Below are 25,968 nucleotides of genomic sequence, written 5' to 3'. Positions count from 1 at the left end.
GTAGAGCCAATGAAAACTATGCAACATAACAATATTTTATAAATTACAACATATATTTTGTTTTTAATTATAAATAGTTTTATTTACAATTATTTTTTTTTTTATAATTTTTGTTGTTTCAGCTGCTGTTAAGATCAATTTGTTTTTGTATTTAACATACATTAATATTTATACCTACGATGAGATTAAGAAATGATTAATAGACGAGCAATTTTAACTTATCAACTACTTATAAAATTTAAAAATATATCAAAAAAAAATAAAAGGAACAAAAAATATTCTACAATGCAAATAAAAGTACAATTAAGATTTAACCATAAAAGTAAATGAATTTTGCATATAATGCAATCATCAATTTTTATGAATTTAATGTTAGTTAAAGCTTAAAATAATTGTAAAAACAATTTCATATAAATACATCATTAAATAAAATCTTGTTTTTAAATATTTAAGTTTAAATCAATTGATTGTTCGACAAAAGCATCTTTAGGCTTAAACTAAAACACAACAAACTTGTGCGCCTTCACAATCGGTAGCTGGTCGCTGTAGAAGCTCTGGGCAACGATTCATGCACATACCATAATGTTGTTCACAAGGTGCCGGCCTCAATGGCACTGCTCAAGATAAATTAATGTGGAAGATGATTTCAAGTTTGTGTTCAATCAAGGAATGCAATCAAGTTTGACGTATACGCAGATAAATGTTGAATTTCCATAACAATTAAACAACAGGGAATAAAACGGATTTATGGTGTCGTGGTAGGTGTTGGGTTAAAGTTGGGAACGAAATAATAAAGCAGAAGAAATTTAAGTATATATAGAGCTTGTTAGTGAGTGTGAAAGAAATAAAGCACATTATTTGTTAATAACGACTTTTCAAGGAATTATAATGATTGGATGATAGAATTTTGATTTGGGTTTGAGGTTGTGTTGTTTTCGTTTTTAGCTTAATGATTTTCAGGATTTACTGTCGAAAATTGTGTAAATGTTAGTTATGTATGTACCCAGCCAGTGTGCGATTCAAGTGTTTGTATTTATATTGTACTTACATTCATAGCAACACTCAACGCCACGATGTGTATTCGATGGGCATAATCCTCGATTTGTGGTCGGTTCCAAGCAGTCACTCGAGTGCACGCATAATCCACCAACCAAGGTGCATTCACGATCTCCTGGATATACTTTTACGCCTTGCAATACTAAAAAATAAAAGAAAATACATCTTTTTTATTCCCAGATAGAACATTTTTATTTATTTTTTACTTAGAAGCATTAACCGTTAAAATATTTTAAGCTGCTAAGCACTATATGCTACACTTTTTCTTGCTTGTTGAACGTGAACATCCCAAACAATAGGACATTCCGTTCATCACTCAACCCAATAGCTTCAATGTACGCCATTTCGCACATCCCACAGGTAGATCTATTGGCCTTAAGCATAGAGTTAACAAATGCAAGTTGATGAAATAGTTATATAACTAGCATCATATAATACTGGGCGTACAGATTACCTAGTGGCGTGCTTGCGTTTGGATGTGATATTGGGTGTCCAATCATATTGGAGTAGATGATAATAAAAAGATGAGTTGGAGAAGGAGGGCGCAACACTAGAAGCATTTACTATAGACATCACAACTAGACTGATCAAAAAGATGCAAGAATTACGCATGTTCAACCAAGCTCGAGGCTGTTTCAACGATCATGACCCACAAATAGGTTCCTCCTATCAATGGGTACCAGTTAACGGTCATCATGAGTAGGCCGGCCAATTTAACCGAATCTAACTAATTTTTATCTGTAAACAGTGACAGCACTGTCAAGATGCCGATATGATCGTTCTTACACCGATTACAGCAAGTACTTCGGTTTATCTTTGTACTTATCTTTTTTATTCACGCCACAGATGATTGATTTCAGTACCATTAGAATATGTCGTTAATTTAACGTTGTACATCGTTACCTAAATGTGCTGCTAGAATTAAAATATGCAGCATCAGCTGAAAGAAATCGCGCGATTGGAATTTGCCTTATCTGAAACCACGTATGTTTTCAAATGGCTATAAGAGTTCTTTTCTAATTCTGACTGAGCTGCTGTTGTTGGTCAACGTCATTTTGCGCAGCCATATAAGTTTTGTCGGAGAAACAAGTTCAGACATAACGGCATTCGTGCTCCTTTTCGGTGCTGTCGAAGATGGCTTTGAAATCGACAAAGTGGTGATGATTCTTCTTTTCGGCGGATTTTTCGAAAATTTGGGATATAGTGAAAATTTGGTCAATTATAGACTTACCCCAGGTATGAAGCCGTACTGATGAGGTCAACCAGCCAATTTTCGGTGGGCTAACATATGAATTTGAAATAGATATTCCTATATTTAAGTAGTTGAGTCGGGAAAAGAGGCGACAATTGTCGTTTTTCTTAAAAAGACCACGACAAAAAATTACCTGCTGTCATCAAGCAAAGAGTCGGCACATTTGTGCCTTTGCAACTACGGCACTGTTGGCACCCATAGCTTCGAAAAAGTAAAATACTTCGTTTACTTGGAAGCCAACATTAACACAAACAACAACATCAGCTCTGAGCTCCAGCGAAGAATCACTCTTGCAAATAAATGCTACTTTGGACTAGGTAGGCAATTGAAAAGTAAAGTCCTCTTCTGGCGAACGAAAATCATGCGGTACAAGTCACTTATCATTCCAAACCTGATATATAGTGCAGAACCATCTGCCATGACAACCAGTGTTGCCAGGTGATGAAAAAACAAGAAGCTAGATTTGCAAAAAAAAAAAAGTTAGAAAAAGCTAAATTTAGAAAAAAAGAAGCTAAAAAACGGCCAGAAATTTTTTTGGTTAATTCATAAAATTTTTTTTATATTTTAGTTTACACATTTGTAAATAAAAACTTATAAACATAACTTCAACATAACTTCTTGTTTCAAAACATATCAGGCACATTTTCCTTGACTAGCACATGGAATTACTTTAAATGATTACATATGTGTATATACATAAAAAAAAATATTACAAACTAATTATTTATATAAAATATTCCCCGTCTGAAGAATCAGAAGAGCTTAAGTCTGCGTATAAAGTTTGGCTATTTACCTAAATATGAGATCATCGGTAATTTCAAAATCCTTACAACATTTAGATACGCGTTTTAAAGAGCATCTAATATTAAGCAGCGCATTAAGCATTTTAATTTTTGGTTTGTTCCTTAATTTATTTTTCAGAATTTTCATGCCACTAAAAATTCTTTCAACCTCCGCGTTACTGAGTGGTAATACTAAAAAACTAAATATGATTTCGACAAGGTCTAAAAAAGGAGGTTCGTTTAATGCATTTTTATGTTCTAGGACTTCCGACCAAAATTCCATGGTGGAGTGTAAATTTTTCCATTGTATTGTTATAAGTTTTCGCCACTGCAGCTCTCTTAATGCTATTTGACTTGAAGAATAACTACACTTCTCTTTTTCAAAGTAAGAAAATACATCTGGCTTTGAAACTTTCAACGAATTTTCAGCAGCAAAAGAATTAATCTTTTGTAGAGAACTCATATTATTAGGTATTAGGTGTTCACAGTAACTATTGAAATTATTTTATTTTAGAAATTATTAAAAATACATTCGGACTAAAAAAGGCTAGAAAAATGTCACGAAGCTAAACCCAAAATTTCGAGGCTAAAGGCAGAAAAAAAAGGCTAAATCTAGCCTCGAAAAGGCTAACCTGGCAACACTGATGAGAAAAAAGTTCTTCGAAAGATTTACGGAACTCTACGCGTTCTAGAAGGCCAGTACCAAATTTATTTAATGATGAGCTGTACGAGCTTAGAGCGGACATCAACATAGTCCAGTGAATTAAAACGCAGCGGCTAATCTGGCTAGGCTATGTTATGCGCATGAAAGATGATGCTCCGACTAGAAAAGTCACTAGTCAACCCAACAAAGAAGCGACTGGGCGCGCCTTGTTGGATGGCCACAACCGTTCAAAAAGACTAAGCGCCATTTAAGTAAGTAAGTTATAAAATTCAAACTGTAAAAATGTTTGAAAACTCCCGAGTTTTCGGTCGTACCCTCATTTAGTTTTCTACAATCTAAGGTGCTGTTGAAAAAATACCTTGAAGAATATTTTTTATTAACATTTTGACAAATAAAACCAATGTCGCAATACATTTTTTTAATACGTCGTATATTTTGCGTCCGAACTTTTCCAAACAAATTGTATATTTTTAGTAACATTCGCCAGCTATTCCTCTCCTGTCAAAACTTTGAAACATACCTTATCTGAATGTAGATATGTGTAAGTAAATAGAACTATACTACATAGTCCTTTCCACTTTATCACACCTATTATTGAGAAAAGGATTACCTTCAGGGACTTCACTCTAGACAAGCCGGAGCCGAATGCTTATTACATGTGGGTTTAAGTGGACACTTGTGAAATTCGTGTGAAAACTAACGTAAAACCTAGGCGAGTGGTGACTTTTTTCTAAGTCAAATTTAAACTTCCGTTAAACTACAAAGCAGGTTTTCAGTCACAGTTTAAGGCCGTTTTTTACGGCAACATTGGATTTTAATTATCTAGATAATTTGTAGATGCAGCAATGGCTGCATTTTGTTTACCCAACAAACATGGATAACAAATTTCTACAGCCTTAGAAATATATTTATCTAGTTATGTAGCTGTTATCCAACCTAATTATCTAATTAGTCCTAAACCTGATAGTTCTCAAGTTGAAATTCAACATCATTTTCCAATCACTATCCAACCTTTAATAAAATATTCTTCTCCAAGTTGGTACCACCAAAGTCAACAGCTGTTCATTATGAGGAATAAATACCTGATTGGTAGCTGGAATGATGCCTTTCAAATTAAAAGTGTATTATACATGTTAAGTTATATTTTTGCGAAAATATTTTAGTATTATAATCATACATTTGAATCCAATAAGAGAACCACACTTGAGTACAAGTTGAAAATAGGATAGCTCCCTTTTCCAACTTAAGTAATAGCGCTTTTTGCTTTATAAAAAAAAAATTTTTTTTTTGCTGAGAACGTTTTGATTCTCAAGATCGACTACTGTTTCAAAACAACGATATAGATTTTGGAAGTATGTTAGTAATCAACATGAGCTCTAATGGTACTCAGAACCAAATGTTTATTGGGTATATTCGACGTCGTTGCGGACGAAATCAATTAACTATGTGTTAACTACAGTTTAACCCAGCCAGATCGGCTGCTTAAGCTCATCTTAAACTTCATTTTCATTTCATTTATTTCAAGTATAGAAAATAAGTTTAAGTTTAGTTTAACAGACAAACTGAGTTGAACCTATTCTGAAAACCCGGGCCCTTGGCTATGCGTCATAGTAACTGCACTTAGTGGACATGAATCAGCCTAGGAATTTAAGATGGTTGCCTATTGAAACTAGTGATGATGCATGCATGTAGAAAAAGCCTGTCCTCGGTGTACATATGAAAAAGAATTTTCAGCAGTTGTCATGGAAGCCCATATTACCAGGCCTGAAACTCCTGTTTTTTAATTATTGCATTGTGTGATTGCAAAACTTAAACTTGTTTACAAGAATCAAAGTAGTCACAAACAACACAAAACAATAAACGCAGCAAACCAACAAGCCCACGAAGAAGGTCAAACGACTCGAATTACTTACTTTTACCTGCCTCAGTCAGCCACACAAATCGATCGGTAAGAACCACCGTCGGTTCTGAATGAACACACAGCACATACACATCAATTTTACCAATATCTGCTAATGTACCTACGAACTATAAATACAAGAAAAACGACAACAACAGATCAGAATGAAAATCGACACTGATCATGGCACAATGCCGAAACCGTTTTGTCTCGGAACCAAATTTGACAAGGGATGACGGAAAATTATTCCAATATACATCATACACCCTGTTGGAAAATCATCAAAAAATACCTAAAAAGTTATATAATTTTTCAAGTATATCTCGAAGATCTGCTGCATATATACATATCACTGCATACAAGACACCCCAAAATAGTAAGTTACATACAAAAAATCGATTATTCGTACCCTTGGGCTCTTGCGAGCCTATAACATTTTTATAAGAAGTGATTTAGAACTTTCCAATTATTTTATAGGAAAACGGAACACAACTGTGAAAATTTTAACAATGAAAACGATTTTTTTTCACTCCTTTTCGGGTTTCGTCAACTTTGTTGGAACCTGTAAGCACTAATTTATAAAAAGTGTGGAAATTAATTATGTGTTTAATGAGTATTCATTTTCTTTGTATATGCTAAAAACAGACTGAGTTATTCAAATTTAAATGAAAACAAAATTTAAAAAAATTTTAATTGTATCAAAATGACTAAGAAATGTTTACCTGTTGTTTAAGTTTAGAATCATTCTCTTCAGACTAATATGACTGTAACTTCTTGTAGTTACCAACCGATTTTAAAAATTTTACCAGTTTTGAATAGACTGTTTTAAGGATATATTTGAACATATATGTATATTTACCCAACAAACCAATTAATCAAAAACAAATTGGTTTGTTTAGTGATTGCACACAAATGTACACGTAAATCGTAAAAAGTGTGTATGTAACTTTAAATAATGAAGTTTGATCCATCAAAAACTGGATAATTACCAACCATGTTATAGGCTCGTAAGGTACGAATAATCAGGTTTTTTGCCCGTAACTAATGATTTTGCGGGTGTCCGAAGAAAATCTTTTACGCAGTCTTTCTTAAATCTTCGAGATCTACTTGAAAAAATGGTAAGACCTCCCAGGTATTTTCACTTTTCTTTTCTGTAAGAATGTATTCTTAGTAGGCTACTGCAGTTATACATCAGAGTTCTCTACATTCGGGTTTCCTCTAAAATAACTGTTCCACAGTTGCGTCATATAACAAATAAGTACTAACCGGTATTTAAAGCATGAAATCTACCAAATATGATTATTCAAATTTATTTAAATTTCGTTTATTAATAACAGGGCTAATGTTCATAAATATTTCTATTTTAGGCACATACATACATATATATAACCAAAAGAGCAAACAAATTAAAAAAAGGTAAAAATCGGATCAGTAGCCTCGCACCTTAAACACTTGAAGTGTTCCTCAGGGCTCTATTTTGGGTGCCTTGCTATTAAGATATTTGTTAATGACATATTTTTAACTTGCAAATACGCTACCCAAGGACGCTTATGCTGATGATATTCAGCTGTATCATTCAGGTCTCCTTGTTAATGTGGTTGTTTAAAATCTAAATAAAGATATAGACTCCATTTCTCGCTGGGCTACTCAGAATTATCTTAGCCTAAATGCAGCAAAATTATATGTCCTACCCACACATAGTCGGAAAGTTATAGTCTAAGACATTCCAGCTGTTATTCTGAACAATTATGCACCAAAGTGGTCAGTAAAGTTACCAACTTGGGATTCATAATCAACTCTTCTCTTAGCTGCATAATCTGGCGCTACAATTGATTTTAACTATTATTACATACTCTAAGCTCTGAGTTAGTATATAGTAGACTTTATTCTAGTTCTTCTCATAAAATAGACGTTCTATCTAACCACGTTTCCCGATTTGTTTATGAATTGCGTAAATTTGACCATATTTCAGCGTGGAATGTTCCGAATATATGAAATCCAGAAACTGTATTTTCTTATATCGGCTTATTCACTGTAAAACACCTCGGTATCTATATGATAAAATCACATTCCCCAGATCGGAGTGCTCCTTGGAGTTAATACTTCCCACATTTAAGTTTAAAAATTCGGTAAGACTGCTTTTCATTAACGCCGTTCGTAGTTGGAACTCAATTCCTTATTTTGTAAAAAGCCAGTTTAACAAAGGTAACTTCAAAAAACTGATCTACAGCCATTTCTCTGCTAGTCAATGAATCATTATATTTTTAAGAGTGACTTAACTTCAGGCTGTATGTTCTACACAAATTTGAATCTTAGAAAATAATTGTTTGGTTTTATGAAATTTTATTTTATTTTTATTTATTTATTTATTTTATCGGCCCTAGCAAGCCAGGATTAGTGGGGTTGCTGGTTTTTTAATTACTTATTTGCATTACTTTTAAGATATGATATATCTGATATCTCAATTTTATTGTTTCCACACGCATTTGCTTACTTATTTGCATTACTTTTTAGATATGATGTACCTGATATCTCCATTTTATTGTTTCCACACGCATTTACTTACTTATTTGTATAACTTTTTAGATATGATGTACCTGATATCTCCATTTTATTGTTTCCACACGCATTTGCTTACTTATTTGCATTACTTTTTAGATATGATGTATCTGATATCTCAATTTTATTGTTTCCATACGCATTTATATTTTTAATAATTTTAGTACTATGATAGTAGAACACATAAAAGACTAAGTCTTAGTGTACTAATGTTTAATTAGTAAATAAATACAAATACAAATACTTTTACCTTGCCCTAATATATTGTGAGTTTTAAGTGAACTTCATTAGTATTACTACTGTTTATTAGTTACTTAATAAATTTATTAAATTGAATTAAAACAGCCAGCAAAATACTCAGGCTTAAACTAATACACAGCAAACTTCCCCGCCTTTACAATCAGTAGCTGGTCGCTGTAAAGCCGGGTTGCAACGGCTCATACACTCTCCCAAATGTTCGCTGCAGGGTGCGTGCTTTATTTGTGCTGTTTAAAATTATGTATGGAGAAGTGGGCATACGAGTATATGAAGATGTAAAAATTCCACGTGATTTTGTCAGGGCGGCATGCATTTAGGTTGACGTATTTGATCAATGTTAGATGAGTAGATAGCAGATTAGTGGCATATGACAGGTTTTGTTTGAGAAAAAAATATAAAACAAATAAAAAGAAAGATAACAATCAGTCAAATTGTATAAAAACTAATAGCATATAATGAGGAAAAATGATACACATCTCCGTTTCTATTTCGACTGCTGAGTAGAATATCACCCTAGTTCGACTGATATTTAAAAACGCCGTACCTCAGAAAATGTTTGATAAGCACCTTATTCCAGAATTTGTTCCAAGAACGCCCTGTCTCAGAATTTTTTCAAAAACCGCCCATTGATGATAGGTACGACATTTATAAAGAATTATTTGAGGTGGCGCGTTCTTTGACTGAAATCTGAAGAACTTTCAATCAACCTTAAAATACTAAAATTAACCTTAAAGTAACATAAAGTAATGTGAAATACCTTGCTTTGAAAAAGCTGTCAAAGGATTTGTGATTTACCATTCGAGATATTAATAACAAAAATAACATAAATATATTTAAAAATAAAATAATTAAAAAAAAAATTTAAGTTAAACGGTTCTATTGAAAACAATACTTACATGAAGTAATAATAGTATTAAAAGCTAGAAAATAATTAGGTAGGTCCTAGGTACTAGTCATCACACGCCTCATCAATCTAGGGCGTTGATCAGACAATTAATTAAAAGCGTTGGGCGCGTGATTATTATTGCATTGTCATCAGGTTCTGAACTATATTCCAAGTTTCAAGCTTGTAGCTTATCGGGAAGTTACTTAAATTTCAATTACAAAAAAGTGCCGTCCAGCCTGTCATCAAGTCAACTTAAATAAAACCGTTTAAACAAATAAACACGCCGTAGCATACAGTGGCGGATCCAGGCTGCTTTTTGAGGGGGAGAGGGGGGGGGGGGGGGGGGTAGAGCGATTTCAGTCAGTAATTGCTTCTCCCAATAGCTGATGTGTTCACATCAAGATACTTTATATGTGGAAATACAAGACAAAACAACAAGGGAAACGTATAGCAGACCGTTATTTTTAAGGGGTAAATTTATTAGTATTTTTTTGAATCGTTTAATAATTTCATACACATATTTGGTTCCATTTAGTTATTCAAATTAACAATAGTACATCCAATTTTTTGACATCATTTTTATCTTCTGCATAGTTCATATTCACACAGTAAATTTAATTATATGCTTCCCTTTTTTTTAAATATCTTTCAATTATATGATCAATATCAATCTCAATATCGAAATGGGTATTTAAAAGTGCAAGACCAGTGAGTCTGTTCTCGGACATTGTGGACCGTAACCACATTTTCAACCGGCGAAGTGTCAAAAAACTCCTTTCAGCACAAGCATTGCTAGCTGAAAGCGTGGCCAGAATTTTGATAAGAGTATTTATTGATGAAAACGCATATTCATTGCAATCATTTAAAACTTTTTCAGCTGATAGTGGAATTAATTTTTTGTGTTGCTTATCAGACCAGCGTTCTGACCCCACTTTGTACTCTCCATCTAAATTAAATTTGTTTTGCTCCAATAAGAGATGCGTATCGTTTACCAAAATCTTGGAAAAGCTCTTTAGACAAATTCTTTTTTTGCAGTGTATTATCTTTGATGATTCGCGATGGGAGTAGCAAATTAAGATTAAAAACTTGTAATGTATCTTCAGGTAATCTACCTTGTAAATCAAGAATAATATGACCAAGAAGAGGTATATAAATTGCTTTTCGATAATACTCTTCAGCGTCTGATGAAGTGTAATTCACTCGATGTATTTGCTTTTTGGCAATTCGTGGGAGGACAATATCAAACTTCAACCCATCTGCTAAAGCGACTATTTTTTTGTAAAGTCCCGAAAAACGACTTCCTGCTTCAAGTCTATGGTTTTTTAATGTTCGCAAAGTGTCAATCAATGCTTCAGAAGCTTGATTCAAATCTATTGACGGTGTTTGCAAAAGTAAGACCACTAGGTCGTGTAAGAGAAAGTACATTGCTCAAACAAATCATTGAAATCACGAACTCTGTCTCGCAAATAGATTTCAACATTGAGCGGGCCTCAGTACTTGTTGTTGAATCTTGCCAAGTAGAAATTTCTTGAAACGAAGCAACAATTTTTGTGATGTTTTCTTCAAGCTGCATTATGCCATCATATTTTTCAGACCAGCGCGTTTCACATAGTCCACTTAATGATTCCTGCAGATGTTTTTTGAAAACTATGGTACGTTTCGGAGACTGTTTTGGAAAAGTGATAATTTTTTCATCAACGCAATACAATCCTTTGTTTGGAGAACTTTCGACGTTTTCATAAGCGACTTATTAACACAATGGTTGAAACACGGACAATGATTAACATTGGTACATATTTTAATAAGTTCCTGCACGGCTCCCTTAACTTCTGATGTCATTACAGAACATCCATCCGTTCCAATTAGAACGCAATTTCGAAGGGTAGTCCTAAATTATTAAATCACTATGTGTGCCAAGGCTACACCTGTCCATTTTTTCTCCTTTAAACCATCCTCTTTTCGGATCGAATCGTACGCATCAAGAAAAGTTACAAAATCTTCTCTTATATTGCCATCATATACGATTCTGAATAAACTTTATTCAATAAAGTAAGGTTAGATTCAGTATGTTATCAACAGTGCAAATATTTCTGAGCATTGGACTGATTTGCATGAGCATTCTTACTATTGAGCGCTAATATTAGTTGAAAATTGATACTCAATTAAAGTATGCATACAAAAACTGCATTATGAAAAGTAACGATCAAATATCCATCATTATATTTATACAAATATTGCATAAAAATATTGTTTCTGGGGCTTCGTCAAAAAAATTTTGTTCGGAACAAATTTTGGAGGGGAGGCGCGATCGCCCCTTATCTCTCTCCCCCCTCCTCAAACCCGCTACTGGTAGCACAGAGGTTCGTGTCTCATTTTGAAGCGAGTTATTTAATCACTGCCTTCTTCAATAATTGCCGCTATATGGGTCTCCTTGCGCGCCTAGTCTAGAGAGTTACAAACATACAAGTGAAGCTGATATAAGCGTGTTAATAACTAAAGTAACTCATCTTTGACTTATTTTGTTTTGTTGATTTCCCGAAAGGGTGAATAAATGATGTATATTGGAACGATTTTCCGTCAAATTTAGTTTCGAGACAAACTGGTTTCGGCGTTGTGCCATCATCAGTGTATATTATCGAATGAAACCAAATTTGACAAGGATGACATCATAACTCATCTTTATTTCATGAAGCTGATTTAAATACGAATTTATAAAAGCTCTATATTGTTATTATTAAATGTATCGAACAGTGTCGAACTGTGTCCCACTCGTGACAGAAAAAGTGGAAAATTGTTATACTAAATTTGCAAGTCGTTCTTTTATTTCATATTTGTTATGCAATGTTTAAAACTTGTTTTAAAAATGTTCAACAATTCAGCTTTGACTTCTATGAAGTTGTTCAGGAATTACTCAACAATGAAATATGCCCTACCCGTGTCAAATACCCAGAAACATTTGTTAGAAACAAGTAGTTGAAGTTGGTTTTTTCATGGCCCTTCAATCTGAATCAAAACCTTAGGAAGTACAAATTTATAGAATTTTTCGTAACTCAAAATTTATTTAGCACATGAACTGATTCCATGACTTAAACCATATTTTGAACCTTTGGAAAACTTAAAATTTAAATTAACAAGTTCATTAAATGCTTTTAATTGAAACAAAATTGGGTCAAAATATTTCACTTGTAAAGCAGCTGTGATTGCTTTGTCTGTTATACTTCAATAATAGCAGCTGTTTTGGTTTGAATAAACCTACGTTAATATTAGGGTGTTCGATTATTCGAATTATTTCGAAAGTCAGTTTATAAATTATACGCAAAATGCCACTTCTAAAAAACTGGTTTCAAATTTAGCAGGGCAGTAGCTATTTACTAATATTTTCTAAAATTTTGAAAATACTCTGCAGAAAAAAGCGGAGACAGTCACGCAAACTGGTGCTAATCGGATGCACGGCGAAACATTTGGTATCCACACTTGTATCAACAGCGCTGAAGTGGTGCTAAATATATTTTCAAAATAACCTACGATCGAACCAGTAAGGAACTCACTCAAAAAAGATAAAAGTGGCAGTTGGAATCACTGCGAGGGGACAGATTTAGAACCAGTACCGTCTCTTAGTGCAACAGTTTTATGTTAGCTCGGCACTAGCTTGATACGCTGTAGAGTATACCTGTAGGCATTCGTTTTCCCATCCACTTAAAAAAATTATAAGCCCATTCGTCAATAGAAGATAAAAATTGGGAATGCAAGGCATTTGGCCAAGAATCGGTAGTTCAGAAATGTTAATTTTTACCTTAATTCTTAACACGCTTATATTAGCTTCACTTTTACGTATGTTTGTAAATCCCTAGGCTAGGCGCGCAAAAGAGAGTTAGACCCATCTAGCGACAATTATTTGAGACTCGCGGCAGTGCTTAAATAACTCCATACAAAACGAGTTGGGCTAAGGTGCTATCAACATCAAATATCTAATTTTTTTAGTTTTTTTTAAACTAAACTTATTCTCAGCATTATTTGGTTGGTTAGAACTTGCAGGCCAATAAATACTCCACAATCACATAGTGTTCCCAAAGTTAGTTTGGCGACCAAGTATAAAACCTCAACTAAGTATCAGAACTTGTATTATAAAATAATTCTGTCCGCTTGGAAACATGAGAAGCTTTCTACGATTAACTCTACCTGCTAGGCCTCATAGCTGGCCTTATCCTTATTACTATACTGCTGTAACCGTGCATTATTGGCGTTTATGAAAAAATTTCGGAGATAGAGCGTTCTTGACTCAAGTGGGGAAAACATTTTAATAATAGGGGAGTTCAGGACTTCATGCAATAGTCTAGCATTATTGTATTTGCAAACTGGTGTAGTATTTTTACGCAAAACAGTAACAAATTTAAGGATATCCTACGTTATGACAAAAACGCTAAATCTAAAGCCATCGTTTTTTTTCAACATTGAATAGGAAATCAGCAACTTTCAATACAAAAAATTATGTGAAAATAAAAACTTTAAAATTGAAAAAGTTTTTCACAATCCGTAGCTTATACATATGTGCTATTGCATCGTTTCCAATATCAAATGCATAAAACTCTGAATCATCTTAAGGTTTTCTTAAAAAAAAAAATTGAGATAGGGTGTGTTTGAACTGTCAGCCGGTATCAGAATAAATTACACCCACGTATCGATATATAAAATATCCAATATAGTATTTTTCTAATAGGAGCATCGCCCAACTAGTTTTTTCTGAACAAACTTATAATAATGCAAAATGGCAAATGCTTAAAGAAAAGCTTAAAAGCTGCGAAACCTTCACAAATACCCTTTTCTCAGAGCCAAAACCCAGTATTTTATATTTACTTCACTTGAACTTAGATTTCTTTAATTGTTTTTATTATCTTATTCCATTATATTCATTACAACAAATAAATATTACAAACAACGTTAACACAAATGAGAACTCGTGAATGCAGTCATAAAAATTTCAAATAGGTTTTTTTTGTAAGGCATTCCCAATTCGTATTACCACTTGGGCTAATGATAACTATAACGAAACATGATACCGCACAATACGATTAATGTTCAATGGAATGAGCGGATTATTCATTGGGCAGGTAGAATTTTTAATTTTTAGGCAGAATTGTAACTGTTTTGAGGTTTTATTTCTCAAAGTGGCATATTTTAAGATTTTTTGCCAGAAGAGTTTGAGAATACTTCTTGATTATTTTATGGGCCTTCTTCGTAATTGGTTTTATTTCAAGATTACTGACGAGATTATTCCGGAACTGAGTTGTTGGAGACAATTTTAATAATTTTGGGACTATTTTTATGGAACCGCTTTCGAAATAATTTCAGAAACACTTCGGTACAATATCTTAAATTGAATTTTTTTTCGCGATTGGCTAGCAGTTCCTGAAGTACTTCCAGCGTTGTCTCAAAATTATACTTGTTTCAAAGTTATTGCATAACAACCCGAAATAAACCGGGAGTAATGCGAGGATAATAACCCTGCAAAAAATGTGATTACTCTTGTGAATCTGGGATGAGTCGCAAACGAGTATGCGACTAATGCCAGTTTTGAACTCTTTCTATGCGTTGGATTGTTCCCTTTTGTTTGAGCATGTCCTATGAAGAGACTAATTGTATCCATTTATACCCGAACCGGAACGATAGGACCAATCCCCTTTGTACCCATATGAAGACTAATCCCTTTTCCTATCAAAAAGTATGGTACGAAGCCATTTACATTGTAAATGCAATATTAAAACTTGCAAAAGATTGTTAAATACATCTAGGTAAGGAAATTATTAAGTCGCCAACTCATTTCAAGAGATTTAGGTTCGGCATAAGGTTTCAAACTTTTCTTAAATAATTCGAAACAATCACCTTAAATATTTCAATTTTACTCGTTCCGTTGCCGTGTTTTGTTTTAATGTTTTTAAAAAGAGTTACAGAGGTTTCAAACTGACTAATCCCAACTGTACCCAAAAGGGACTAGACTCTTTTTAAAGACTAATCGCACAATTTTTCGCAGGGAATAAACCGAATGAAGACCCTCATATAAAAAGTCCAAAAGCGATCAGAACATGAGCTCGAAATAATTCGTAAATTAATTCAAACGATCTTGCTGTTGTAAAAATGCAATGTTTTTCTAATTTCGTTAACCAGGGTTATAGGCCGGGCAAGTCCTGAACCACTAAAAAAACACCACCAAAGGAAACGTTAAGATGGATGTTGTCCAAATTCTAGTCGGAACCGTTTAGAGTAACTCAATACTGTAAGGGTCCAGTGAGTATTTTGTTTGTTATAAAAAAAATAAATGTTAAATAAGATTAGAGGATTTCGTCCCGATTAGCCGCGTTTTTTTTACACGCGTATACTTTTACGTTTGCGTAAAAAAACGCTTATCCTCGCTTAGATAGTGCTTAGGAGACCCACCTACCTGCAGTGGTTAAATAACTAGCTACAGAACAGGGTGTACCTAAGATCGGAGACACAGACCTCTGCTGGCCATATTGTATAACATATAGCTGAATCAGTTGCGATGAATTGTGGATTTCAGTTACACGTGAGTATAATGCGTATTGAAATTTAGTAGTATTAATTTTATGCGCAGCAATTCCAGAGGTGTATTTAAAGTTTGACGCTTAGCAGCCCATATAAAGTTTAAGCGTAAGCGTCTATAGATGTAAAAAAAAACTGCTATTTTAAATGTATTCTTCCAAATACATAGATATTAGTTGTTACGAGCTCTGCCTACCACACCGAGGATCATGAGTTCACGCTCCGAGAAAAGCAACATCAAAAATTTAGAAAAAAGTATTTTCAATTCAAAAAATGTTTTTTTAAGCGGAGTCGCCTCCCTCACCAGTGATGTGACCAACACTTCGTTTGTATTTCTACCATGAAAAGCTTCTCAGTGAAAACCCATTTGCCTTGCAGATTCCGTTCGGAGTCGTGGTAAAACTTGCAGGTCCCGCCCCACCAATTTGAAGGAAAACGGAGCACGACGAAAATTTGAAGACAAGCTCGGCTTAAATCACTTCTTTTCTTTAAACAAGCCGTTTTGTTTCTAAGCAGCCTTAGTCTACTTTTTCTAAAATTCTGAATACTCATCTTGTTACGAGGGATTACTGCATGTACTAAAATTAGCACCCGAAAATTATTTTTTTTAGAGGACTTATGTCACTTCTAAAAACCGTCCCAATTATTATTAATAATATTTATGATTCCATTGCAAATCATTGCACTGCAATCATTGACTGACATAGTCTATTGAAATGTATACGGTTGAAAATTTTGATCTTCAACTTTTTAGTCTACATATATGGCCAAACTTTTTTTGATTTTAAATGCAGACCTTGTAAAGTCTAAAACGAAACGAGCTCATATGACCGGTTTTGAGTTGAAATATTTTGGTTTCCATATTTCAAACTTCTGGACTAAAATTTAAATCCAAATATATTTAAAATCTTCTCATAGTTTATACTATAGACCAAAAAAGTTTTAAAACGCAGTACTATTTGGTTTTAATTTTAAACTTTTTATCGAAAATTATACTTTTCAATTGTCTGGACTAAAATAAAACCAAGATACCTTAAAAATTGCTTAAATTATTTAGTGATTTTGAAAGTAAAATACAAAAGCTTAAAATCAGCAATAAACTTTGCTAGGTGCTTGAAGAAATCACAAGAATTTTTTATTATGGTTTCGTACAATGACATAAACATAATAACAACCAGCAAAAGTTGTTTTTAAATACAGTAAAATGTTTCGTTTTTGTTAAAATTTTGAATATTGAGGGCACTTTTCATTCAATTTTTTCTTATGAGGTAGTTTTAGTTATACCCGGCTAGATGTCGCAAATTGTGTATTGATTATTTTCATGCTGCTAACTGTGAAATTGAAATTCACTTTATCCATAGCAAAACAGAAAAGTCTAAATAATTGCACAGTATTAAAAAAAAATTGTTCATCACAAAAACGATAGATATCGACAAAAAACAGACGTTATAAAATTTAATGGGAAATACTTTACGGAAACTAAGACTCTGCTTATTAAGTTTTGAGGTGCATCTTTGTGTGTCCGTCTTTGAATGTTTCAAATATTTTAACTAACTACAATGCAACTTCCAGAATATTTGAAATCACGGCACAATATAATGTCAACTTTCACTATACGTTATTTTTAGTTATTTCAATTTTATGTTCCGGAGCTTTTTTATGTTTTCAGTTGTTCGTTCGTATAAGATTTAATTTTATTAGAAATAAAATAATATAAAAATCATGCAATAATTTCGAGTACACAACACTCACAATAATACTCCGGCATTTGGTCGATCTCATTATCATCAGTGCCGGCACTGATGCCATTTATCGCCAACTGTGCGATAACTAAAACACTCAGCAGATATGAATACAGCTTGCAGGACATGATGATTTTTGATAAAAATATATTGTTTTTTTTTTATTCGTTATTTGTTGCTTTATAGGAGTGTTTAAGCACAATTTACTTTTGGATATTCACTGCACTAGTTTTTGAAATTTAGTGGTAGATATGCAAAAGAACACAGCCAAATTCGCAATTCTCTAAATTAAAAATTTTTTGTATTTCTATATTTTGTTTGTATTTTCAATACTTGTCGGTGCGCCAGCTCGTTCACAACTGAATATTCTAAATTATGTGTTGTTTCCTTTTAAACAAATTTCCAAATTAATAGCAAGAAAGAATTAAATTAAATTTTTAACGTTGCGCGTTTTTGTTTATATGAATTTTGTTTTGTTTTAATGTGTCTTAATGCATGTATGTCTTTTTGTCGTTTGTAAAGCGGTTCGCGCCTTCCTTTCTCTTTCTAGTTTGCTGTGTTTTTATTATTGTTGTTTTTTTTTTTTTTTTTGTATAGTTCAGCAAATTTTTTTTTATTCTATATATTTTTTTCCGCACAGCGACTATAAGAAACCAAGCTGTTTTACGCTCCGTTGCAATTCAATGAATGAATTTCTCAGTCCAAATAAATGGTAAATAATGCCGCTGGGGCTGAGCTGAGGAGTCCAGTAGACTACTCTTTTGTTTTGGTGTTTTTGTTTTGGCACTCATTTTCAAATTCGCAAAACTGACGATCATCACCAGTGTTGCCAGAAAAAAATTTTTTTGGGCCCAGAATCTAGAAAAAAGGGCTAGAAAGAGTTAAATTTCAAGAAAATCCAAAACCCGTTGCAAAAAGTGCTAAAAGTATATGTATATTTTACAATGTAAGTTTTCACATTTTTTTCAAATCAAATTTAAACAAAGTAATAAACAAGGCACAGTAAACTAAAAACAAAAATATAAGGTACAAGAGAGGTACATAAATAATACTATTTTTATAGTTCATTTTATATTTTTAAATAACAAAAATACGTTTTTCATTTAACTTTTGTTTTGCCATTTGGCGGTAAGGTATCGTTAAAAAGTAAGCAGTAATTTTCACACTGCTATGATGACGGCGCGGCTATAGGTTCGCCAAAAATACGACTTGCCATAATTTTGGCCGATTAAAATTAACTTAAATTTTTTCCAATTTTTGTTGTTATATCGGCCTACTGATTTGTAAGATCACGGGTTCGAATCGAGCTCAAGGCCTAACAATAATTATTTTATCATTATTATTGCTATGATAAATTTTTTCTTAATTGAAAAAAATATTAAATTAGAATAGAAGAAAGTATTAGGATTAATGAAGACAAACAAAAAGCCGCTGTGATGGCTGAATGGTTATAGCAGCGGCGTCTAAACGTTGCCGATGAAGGAATTCAGCAGTTCCCGAAATGGATCTATACAACGAGCTTTGGCAGTTGTCTAATTTTTTCTTTCTTCTATTCTTATTTAATAATTTTTTAGATTAAGAAAAAATTTATCATAATAATAATAACGATAAAATAATTATTGTTAGGCGTTGGGCTCGATTCGAACCTGCGATCTTAAATTCTTTCCAATTTTTTTACTCAATTTTTAACGTCCTACGGGTGTACAAATCACCATTAAAATACACGTGTCGATATTCATGTTTATGTTTGGACGAGAAATTTCGTCGTCAGAAGATGAATTATTATTATTGCTACACTCATAAATATTTTTTGTGTTCATTAATTTTAAGAAATCGTTGTTTATTTCAAAGTCATGACAGCATTTATTCAGCCGTTTAAGACCACTTCTTATTGTCAGAAGCGAATTCAACATAACTAAATTCATTTTGTTTCTGTGTTTGCTTTTAATCAAATTCATGTTTCATAACGTTCTTTCAACTTCAGCATTACTTAGTGGCAGCACAAAAAATGTAAGTACAAAATTGACAAGCTTTTGGAATTAGACTGTTATACTCTTTAAAATCAAACCAAAAACTTAATATGAAGTAAAATTTTTCCAGTTTTGGAGATAGATATTTTTCTATATTGTGCGACAAGCGTTGCTTTAATTGCTCTATTAATTTAATTATGAAGCCGCGACATATATTACGTATCTTTCTTTCAATGAATTCGTCTGTACGTATATCTTATTTTTTAATTCGTATATATTTTTCAAAGTTATAATGAAAATAAGGTACCGGAGACAAACATTTATTATAATCTGAAGTTAAAGGGTAAGGGTCGAAACTCTTAGAAGGTGACACTATGCTGTTGCACAAGCTGGAAAGCAAATGTACAACCTCATTGCACAGTTTATTGATTAAAGTTTTTGTTATCAGTTGAGTACCGAGTTGCCACATCATACATAACGAAATAAATAAAATAAAATTTCAACACACATAAAACACATTAGAAGTTTCACAATACGTATTGCCGAAATAGATTTTTAGCCAAAAAGAGCAAACATTTTAGAGAGAGCCAAAAAAGTGCTAGGTTCTAAACCGGAATTTTTGGAGATAAACGAAAAAAAAGGGCTAGATCTGGCTCCAAAAGCACCAAAATGGCAACACTGATCACTACCATAGCAAAAGAGAGCAACAACACTCGTGGGAGTGCATTGTTTAATTGGCGTTTTGTTTTAAATTTATTAGCAGATTTTGTGTGTATGTGTTTGACTATTAATATTTATGTGGGCGTTTGAAGATCAGTGAAAATCTCATCAATTTTCGAGAGTTATCAGTGAAAGGAATCTTATTTGATTTTTCTTATTTGCTCATTTCCTTGTTTTTTTTTTTTTTTTTTTGCTTTCATTCAAACAAAAATTTGATTTAATAGTTGTTAATTGCACGACCATATAAAATATTAGGGCGGGTCGATTTAAAAATCGCTCATTGCTCTGTGAAAATCGTATTCTAGGGATCAAAATAAGAAACTTTGCCGAAGGAACCATACCTCTAAAACGAATTCTGATGTCCCCCCCCCCCCCCCTTTGGGTCGAACTTTTGGGTAGGGGAAATTTCAATTCTACCTGCTGTGTCTTGTGGTGGCTTAAAAAAAACAACACAAGCAATTTTACGATCTGCAATTGTATCACAGTGATACCTTCATTTAAAACGGTTGAATAAAAAACCCACACAACTATGTTTACGACATGCAAATGCATCACAGTAATGCCTTGGTTTTAAAAGGGGGTTGTAAAAACGCTAATTTCTAATAAGTTTTTTTAATTTCTTTTCTATTACTGAGTTAAATTCATTTTTTCATTTACATATGTTCTGACTAAATAAATTTCTAAAGAGAAAAACAAACTCCAAAAAGAAAAAACATAGGCATTTCAAATTGGGATTTTTCAAAATTTGCCCCTACGACCCAAAGGGGGGGACATCAGAATTCGTTTTAGAGGTATGGTTCCTTCGGCAAAGTTACTTATTTTGATCCCTAGAATATGATTTTCACAGAGCAATGGGCAATTTTTTTGCCTCCCCACAAATCGACCCGGCCTAATGAATATACATATGTACATATGTATGTAGGTACGTTAGTACTTAAGAATATTAGGGTGCGCTACCGAAGTAAAGTTTCGAATTTCGCACCACTCCCTCTCCTCTATCTCTTTATGTGCTCATAGCTGGAGAAGCCGGGGTGTACCGGGACTTGAGCCTAGTACTTTAAGTGAATAATCGTATTTGTATATATGTAAGTAAAAAAATGTGTGATGATAATAGAACTATGAACTTTGTATACTGGATACAAAAAAACTGATTTGAATTTTTAAGTCCCTGTAAAAAGTCAGAGGTTTTGACCTTATGCGACTACCCTTAACCGTCACAGCACGGGACCAAAAAGTATATGTTACGTTTTTGACTTTGGTATTACCGTTTGAAGGGTTGAGACTGGGAAAAATTATTTATATGATTTAGAAGAACCACCCGTTTGTTCTTACATTCATTTATATGTATGTCCTTTTGTAGGTATATAAATTAATAAGCGACAATTGAAGGCATATCGCCACCCATATTTTTTCATTAAATCAGCATCACATCTGTGTCATGAGACCAAAGCCATCACATGGCCTTAACCAACACCATCTTCTTCAATACATACACACATATAATATAACTAGTATGAGAACAATTTATAAACCAGATTTCCGGTTATGTTGGGTTTTAATTAAGCACCAATGAACAACAACTTAAGCAAAGAAATTGTGGGAGTATTTTGCGGTTGTGTATGCATTCATGAACATATTTGAAAAAATGATTTATGTTAGTTGTTTTAATCGAGGATCGAATGCTCCTAAGGTTTCCCAAATACAGATATATGTTATATTGAGGATATTTTGATAAAACCTCGTATCTCGTAAAAAAAGTTCAAATAGTTAATACAAATTTATTTAAAAATAAAAACAGCTAGATATCTTAAAGTGGCGGTCTTGTGGAAAATATGAACGAACGGTAACCTTTTTGAATACTTTAAAATATTCCAAAGGATCAGAAACTAGCCAAGACATACACTGAAATCACGTTATCACAATTTTTATTTTTAATTTTAGTGTATGTGATATATAAGACACTATAACTACAATTTTAAAAATTCAGACTATTTGGATTAAGCCCCATCCTTTCCTGCTTTTATTTTGATATCTCGCAAAACATGTTGGATAAAATATCAATGTATCTGCTTTTATATATATTATTAGTTTAATGAAGAAGAATGTTCCTCAAAAAACTGACTAGCCATTGAACTGATTAGATCAATTAGCTTGTTTGAGACTTGTTAACAAAGACCATTAACGTCACGTCCGATATGTACAAAGAATGTTAAAGTAAACATCTTCTCGGGAAGTACAGTGGTTCCCCCAGTGTAAATATTGGTTAAATTTCAAGTGGCAAAATAAATAGAGAGAATGGAGTCCAGCAAATGGATTTTAGTATTCTCCTCAAGGTTTGCTTAACTTAAGTACTCGCGCTCTTGTTGTTCTTTCATCTTCTGCGAGTATATGAAATTTAAATTTACACATATACATAACAATTTAAACAATATTTTGTATGCAAACTGTGTATAAAATTGCTACAACAAGGGATTTTACCGGCAAAACAGACAACGTTGAGTAGTACGCAAATAGCATTGCTATGTCACAAGAATTATAAACAGTTTACGTGATCGCTGGGAACTACATATGCCAAGTCCGAATAAAAACATTTACCTTTTTATATTTATCTTTTTTTTAGCAAATATTTAAACTGATTAACAATGGTGGTAAAAGTTATGAAATGCAATTTTGTATTATAAACGTTCGCATTTCTATAGTTCCTTTAACTCTCCGTAGTAAAATGTGTATACAAGTACTAAAATCGATCTGTAATATATTAGCGTGCTCAGCAGACTATCGTCTTTCCGAAATTGCGTTTCTTTCAAAAAGATTCTCCAGGTTTCATCTATTTCTTTCTCCCTTTATGCCTTAGAATCTTCCACTCAAGCCAATATCTGGAAGTGTGTTAGAGCGCAAAGAAGTTAAAGAAGAGGTTTGCTGATTCCATGGACATAGGGAGTGAAGGCAAAGGGAGACGCAACACTTGAAATTTGCTCAATCAGATTCAGAGAGATAACAAACAGTAAAAAGTTGCACGTGCATGAAACCAAACACCGGGCTTTCAAGCGTTCGACATCTGTGCAAATCTCATGACTAGCAATGTTAGTCTTGTCACAGAAATAAAGAGACTCTAAGCTCATCATGGGTCTTTTTAAGGCCACTGCCTCTTAGCATCACACGTAAATCAAATGTGTCTGATAAGTGAAAGCGAATTGACACTTTCCTAAGTGTAGGATGGGTCTTAAAAACTTTCTAGATTTTACGTAGAGTTAGTTCGTAACATTTGTGGGTTATATGTATTCATAGTGCTTTTCATTTTGGTCGAACAAACGTTTAGTAACACTATGGACATATTTAGTCCATACGATGTCCTGAGTGATGCCAGTTCAAGCTAACCTAACCTGCTGATATTAAATATTGCATATCGATGTGAAGCATCTTTATACAAAAATTTTATATCTGCCTCGAATAGTTAAATAAATACAGCATATTCCGATTTTCTAAAAAGATGTTTGGCACTGTTCAGAGATTACTATGCAAAACACATTAGTAACCTAAACAGAAACACTATCTAACATAAAAGGAACACCATCATAAGATAAATTGAGAAAGGAAACCGGATATACGTAGCGCGCTGATTCGGGATTTGTCATGACCACGTATCACTCATCCGCAAGTGGATTGTTTCGTGCTCCTTCGTTGTGGGAAGGTGACCTAACCCTGGTTCAAGAGAGAAGTTCTACTGAATCTGCCAAAATATATTTATATTTAAAGGGTCTTACTTTTGATATTGTGTCTCGTGCTTTTGTCAGCAGATGTTTTGTATCTTTCGGTTCACATAGCTATGCGAAGATCCAAGTTCAGACCAAGAGCCAAAATAACGTGTCGCCACCACCTTCACAACCATAAAGTTTGAAGAAGCCTTAGGCGGAATAGCCATGTCGATGGTTAAAGACCTAGGCCGATGACTTATATATATTTACATAAGTACGGAAAGAGAATTAATTTCATTGGCATTATTTCCAAACCCGAAAGAGAACTAGTTTCAATTGACTTTAGAACACTTTGGAACTATATAGATATATATCGTAATATCGTATGATAATATGAAAAGAAAATTTTGGTATTAAAAATCGAATTGATGTCAATTTATCATAGTTCCATTAACACTTCTACATGTTACCCCTAGGCCGTAAGGGATTTATCAACCTAGCCGCATGTTTTCAAACCTGGAAGATGGAAACTGGCAAGTGTTCTCCTGTAAACTACTCAACCAAAGAGAATTAAATCGTTCTATATCTCACCTCAAATTTTTGATATACCAAGTATCACCACGGTGTCCATAAATTGCACAACGCTTACCACCTACCACCACATTAAGGGCCATGGATAAATTTCGCAGTAAAACAAGAAAAACAAGTAAGAAAGGCTAAGTTGGGGTATAACCGAACATTACATACTCAGCTGAAAGCTTAGCTGCGTTGGTTTGGTAGGGTTTCGTAAATGGTTTTTAAGGGGTTTTTAATTCCATATCACATTCGTTAGGGAAATATAGACCAAATTGTAGACCAAGGGTGACGTTTTTTGGAACGATTTCCCTTCATCCTTTATCAAATAAAAGAAAATCACCATGTAGGAAAATGAACCTAGGGTAACCCTGGAATGTGTTTATATGACATGGGTATCAAATGAAAGGTTTAATGAGTATTTTAAAAGGGAGTGGACTTTAGTTCTATAGGAAGACTTCTCGAGATGTCGCCATAAAGGTGGACCAGGGGTGACTCTATAATGTGTTTGTACGATATGGATATCAAATTAAAGGTATTAATGAGGGTTTTAAAAGCGAGTGGCCCTTAGTTGTATATGTGAAGGGGCTTTCCAGATATCGGAAAAGTGGGCGTGGTCATAGTCGGATTTCGGCCATTTTTTATACCAAGATAAAGTGAGTTCAAATAAGTACGTGAACTAAGTTTAGTAAAGATATATCGATTTTTGCTCAAGTTATCGTTTTAAGGGCGAGCGGAAGGACAGAAGGTCGACTGTGTATAAAAACTGGGCGTGGCTTCAAACCAATTTCGCCCATTTTCACAAAAAACCGTTATCGTCCTAGAATCTATTACCCTACCAAATTTCACAAGGATTGGTAAATTTATGTTCGATTTATGGCATTAAAAGTATTGTAGACGAATTAAGTGAAAAAGGGCGGAGTCAGGCCCACTTTGAAATTTTCATTTATTTTTGTATTTTGTTGCACCATATCATTACTGGAGTTGAATGTTGACATAATTTACTTATTATATACTGTAAAGATATTAAATTTTTTGTTAAAATTTGACTTTAAAAATTTTTTTTAAAAAGTGGGCGTGTTCATCATCCGTTCATCATTTTTAGTTAGCACACATATAGTAATAGGAGTAACGTTCCTGCCAAATTTCATCATGATATCTTCAACCAATGCGAATTTACAGCTTGCAAAATTTTTAAATTACCTTCTTTTAAAGTCCACGACCATTGTCCAAAATTTTACTAATTTTCTATTTTCCTTCATAAGGTCAACGCACCTAGCAAGTTTCATCGCTTTACCCGTCTTTGGTAATGAATTATCGCACTTTTTCGGTTTTTCGAAATTTTCGATATCG

General features: G+C 33.4%; 1 protein-coding gene across 1 annotated transcript; it reads right to left on the bottom strand.

The window, feature by feature from the left end:
• Nucleotides 1–26: 26 nt before the first annotated feature.
• LOC137245244 (U-scoloptoxin(19)-Sm1a) lies at nt 27–18,356 on the bottom strand. Its single transcript, XM_067775585.1, has 3 exons — nt 17,668–18,356; nt 1,049–1,198; nt 27–614 (listed from the first exon to the last, which is right to left on the bottom strand). The coding sequence occupies exons 1-3, from the start codon at nt 17,783–17,785 to the stop codon at nt 493–495; spliced, it is 390 nt and encodes a 129-aa protein (XP_067631686.1). The 5' UTR covers nt 17,786–18,356; the 3' UTR covers nt 27–492.
• Nucleotides 18,357–25,968: the final 7,612 nt, after the last annotated feature.

The sequence above is a fragment of the Eurosta solidaginis genome, chromosome 3 (genome assembly GCF_040869045.1).
Source record: "Eurosta solidaginis isolate ZX-2024a chromosome 3, ASM4086904v1, whole genome shotgun sequence".
Taxonomy (NCBI): domain Eukaryota; kingdom Metazoa; phylum Arthropoda; class Insecta; order Diptera; family Tephritidae; genus Eurosta; species Eurosta solidaginis.
This window is presented reverse-complemented; position numbering and strand designations above follow the sequence as displayed.

What these genes read in the sequence shown, in the direction of transcription:
- LOC137245244 (XM_067775585.1), bottom strand. Translation starts at nt 17,785, where the DNA reads ATGTCCTGCAAGCTGTATTCATATCTGCTGAGTGTTTTAGTTATCGCA. An exon ending in CCAAATGCCGGAGTATTATT is followed by an intron (nt 1,199 to 17,667) that starts GTGAGTGTTGTG and finishes TTTATTTTTTAG; the next exon opens with TATTGCAAGGCGTAAAAGTA. An exon ending in CGTTGAGTGTTGCTATGAAT is followed by an intron (nt 615 to 1,048) that starts GTAAGTACAATA and finishes TATCTTGAGCAG; the next exon opens with TGCCATTGAGGCCGGCACCT.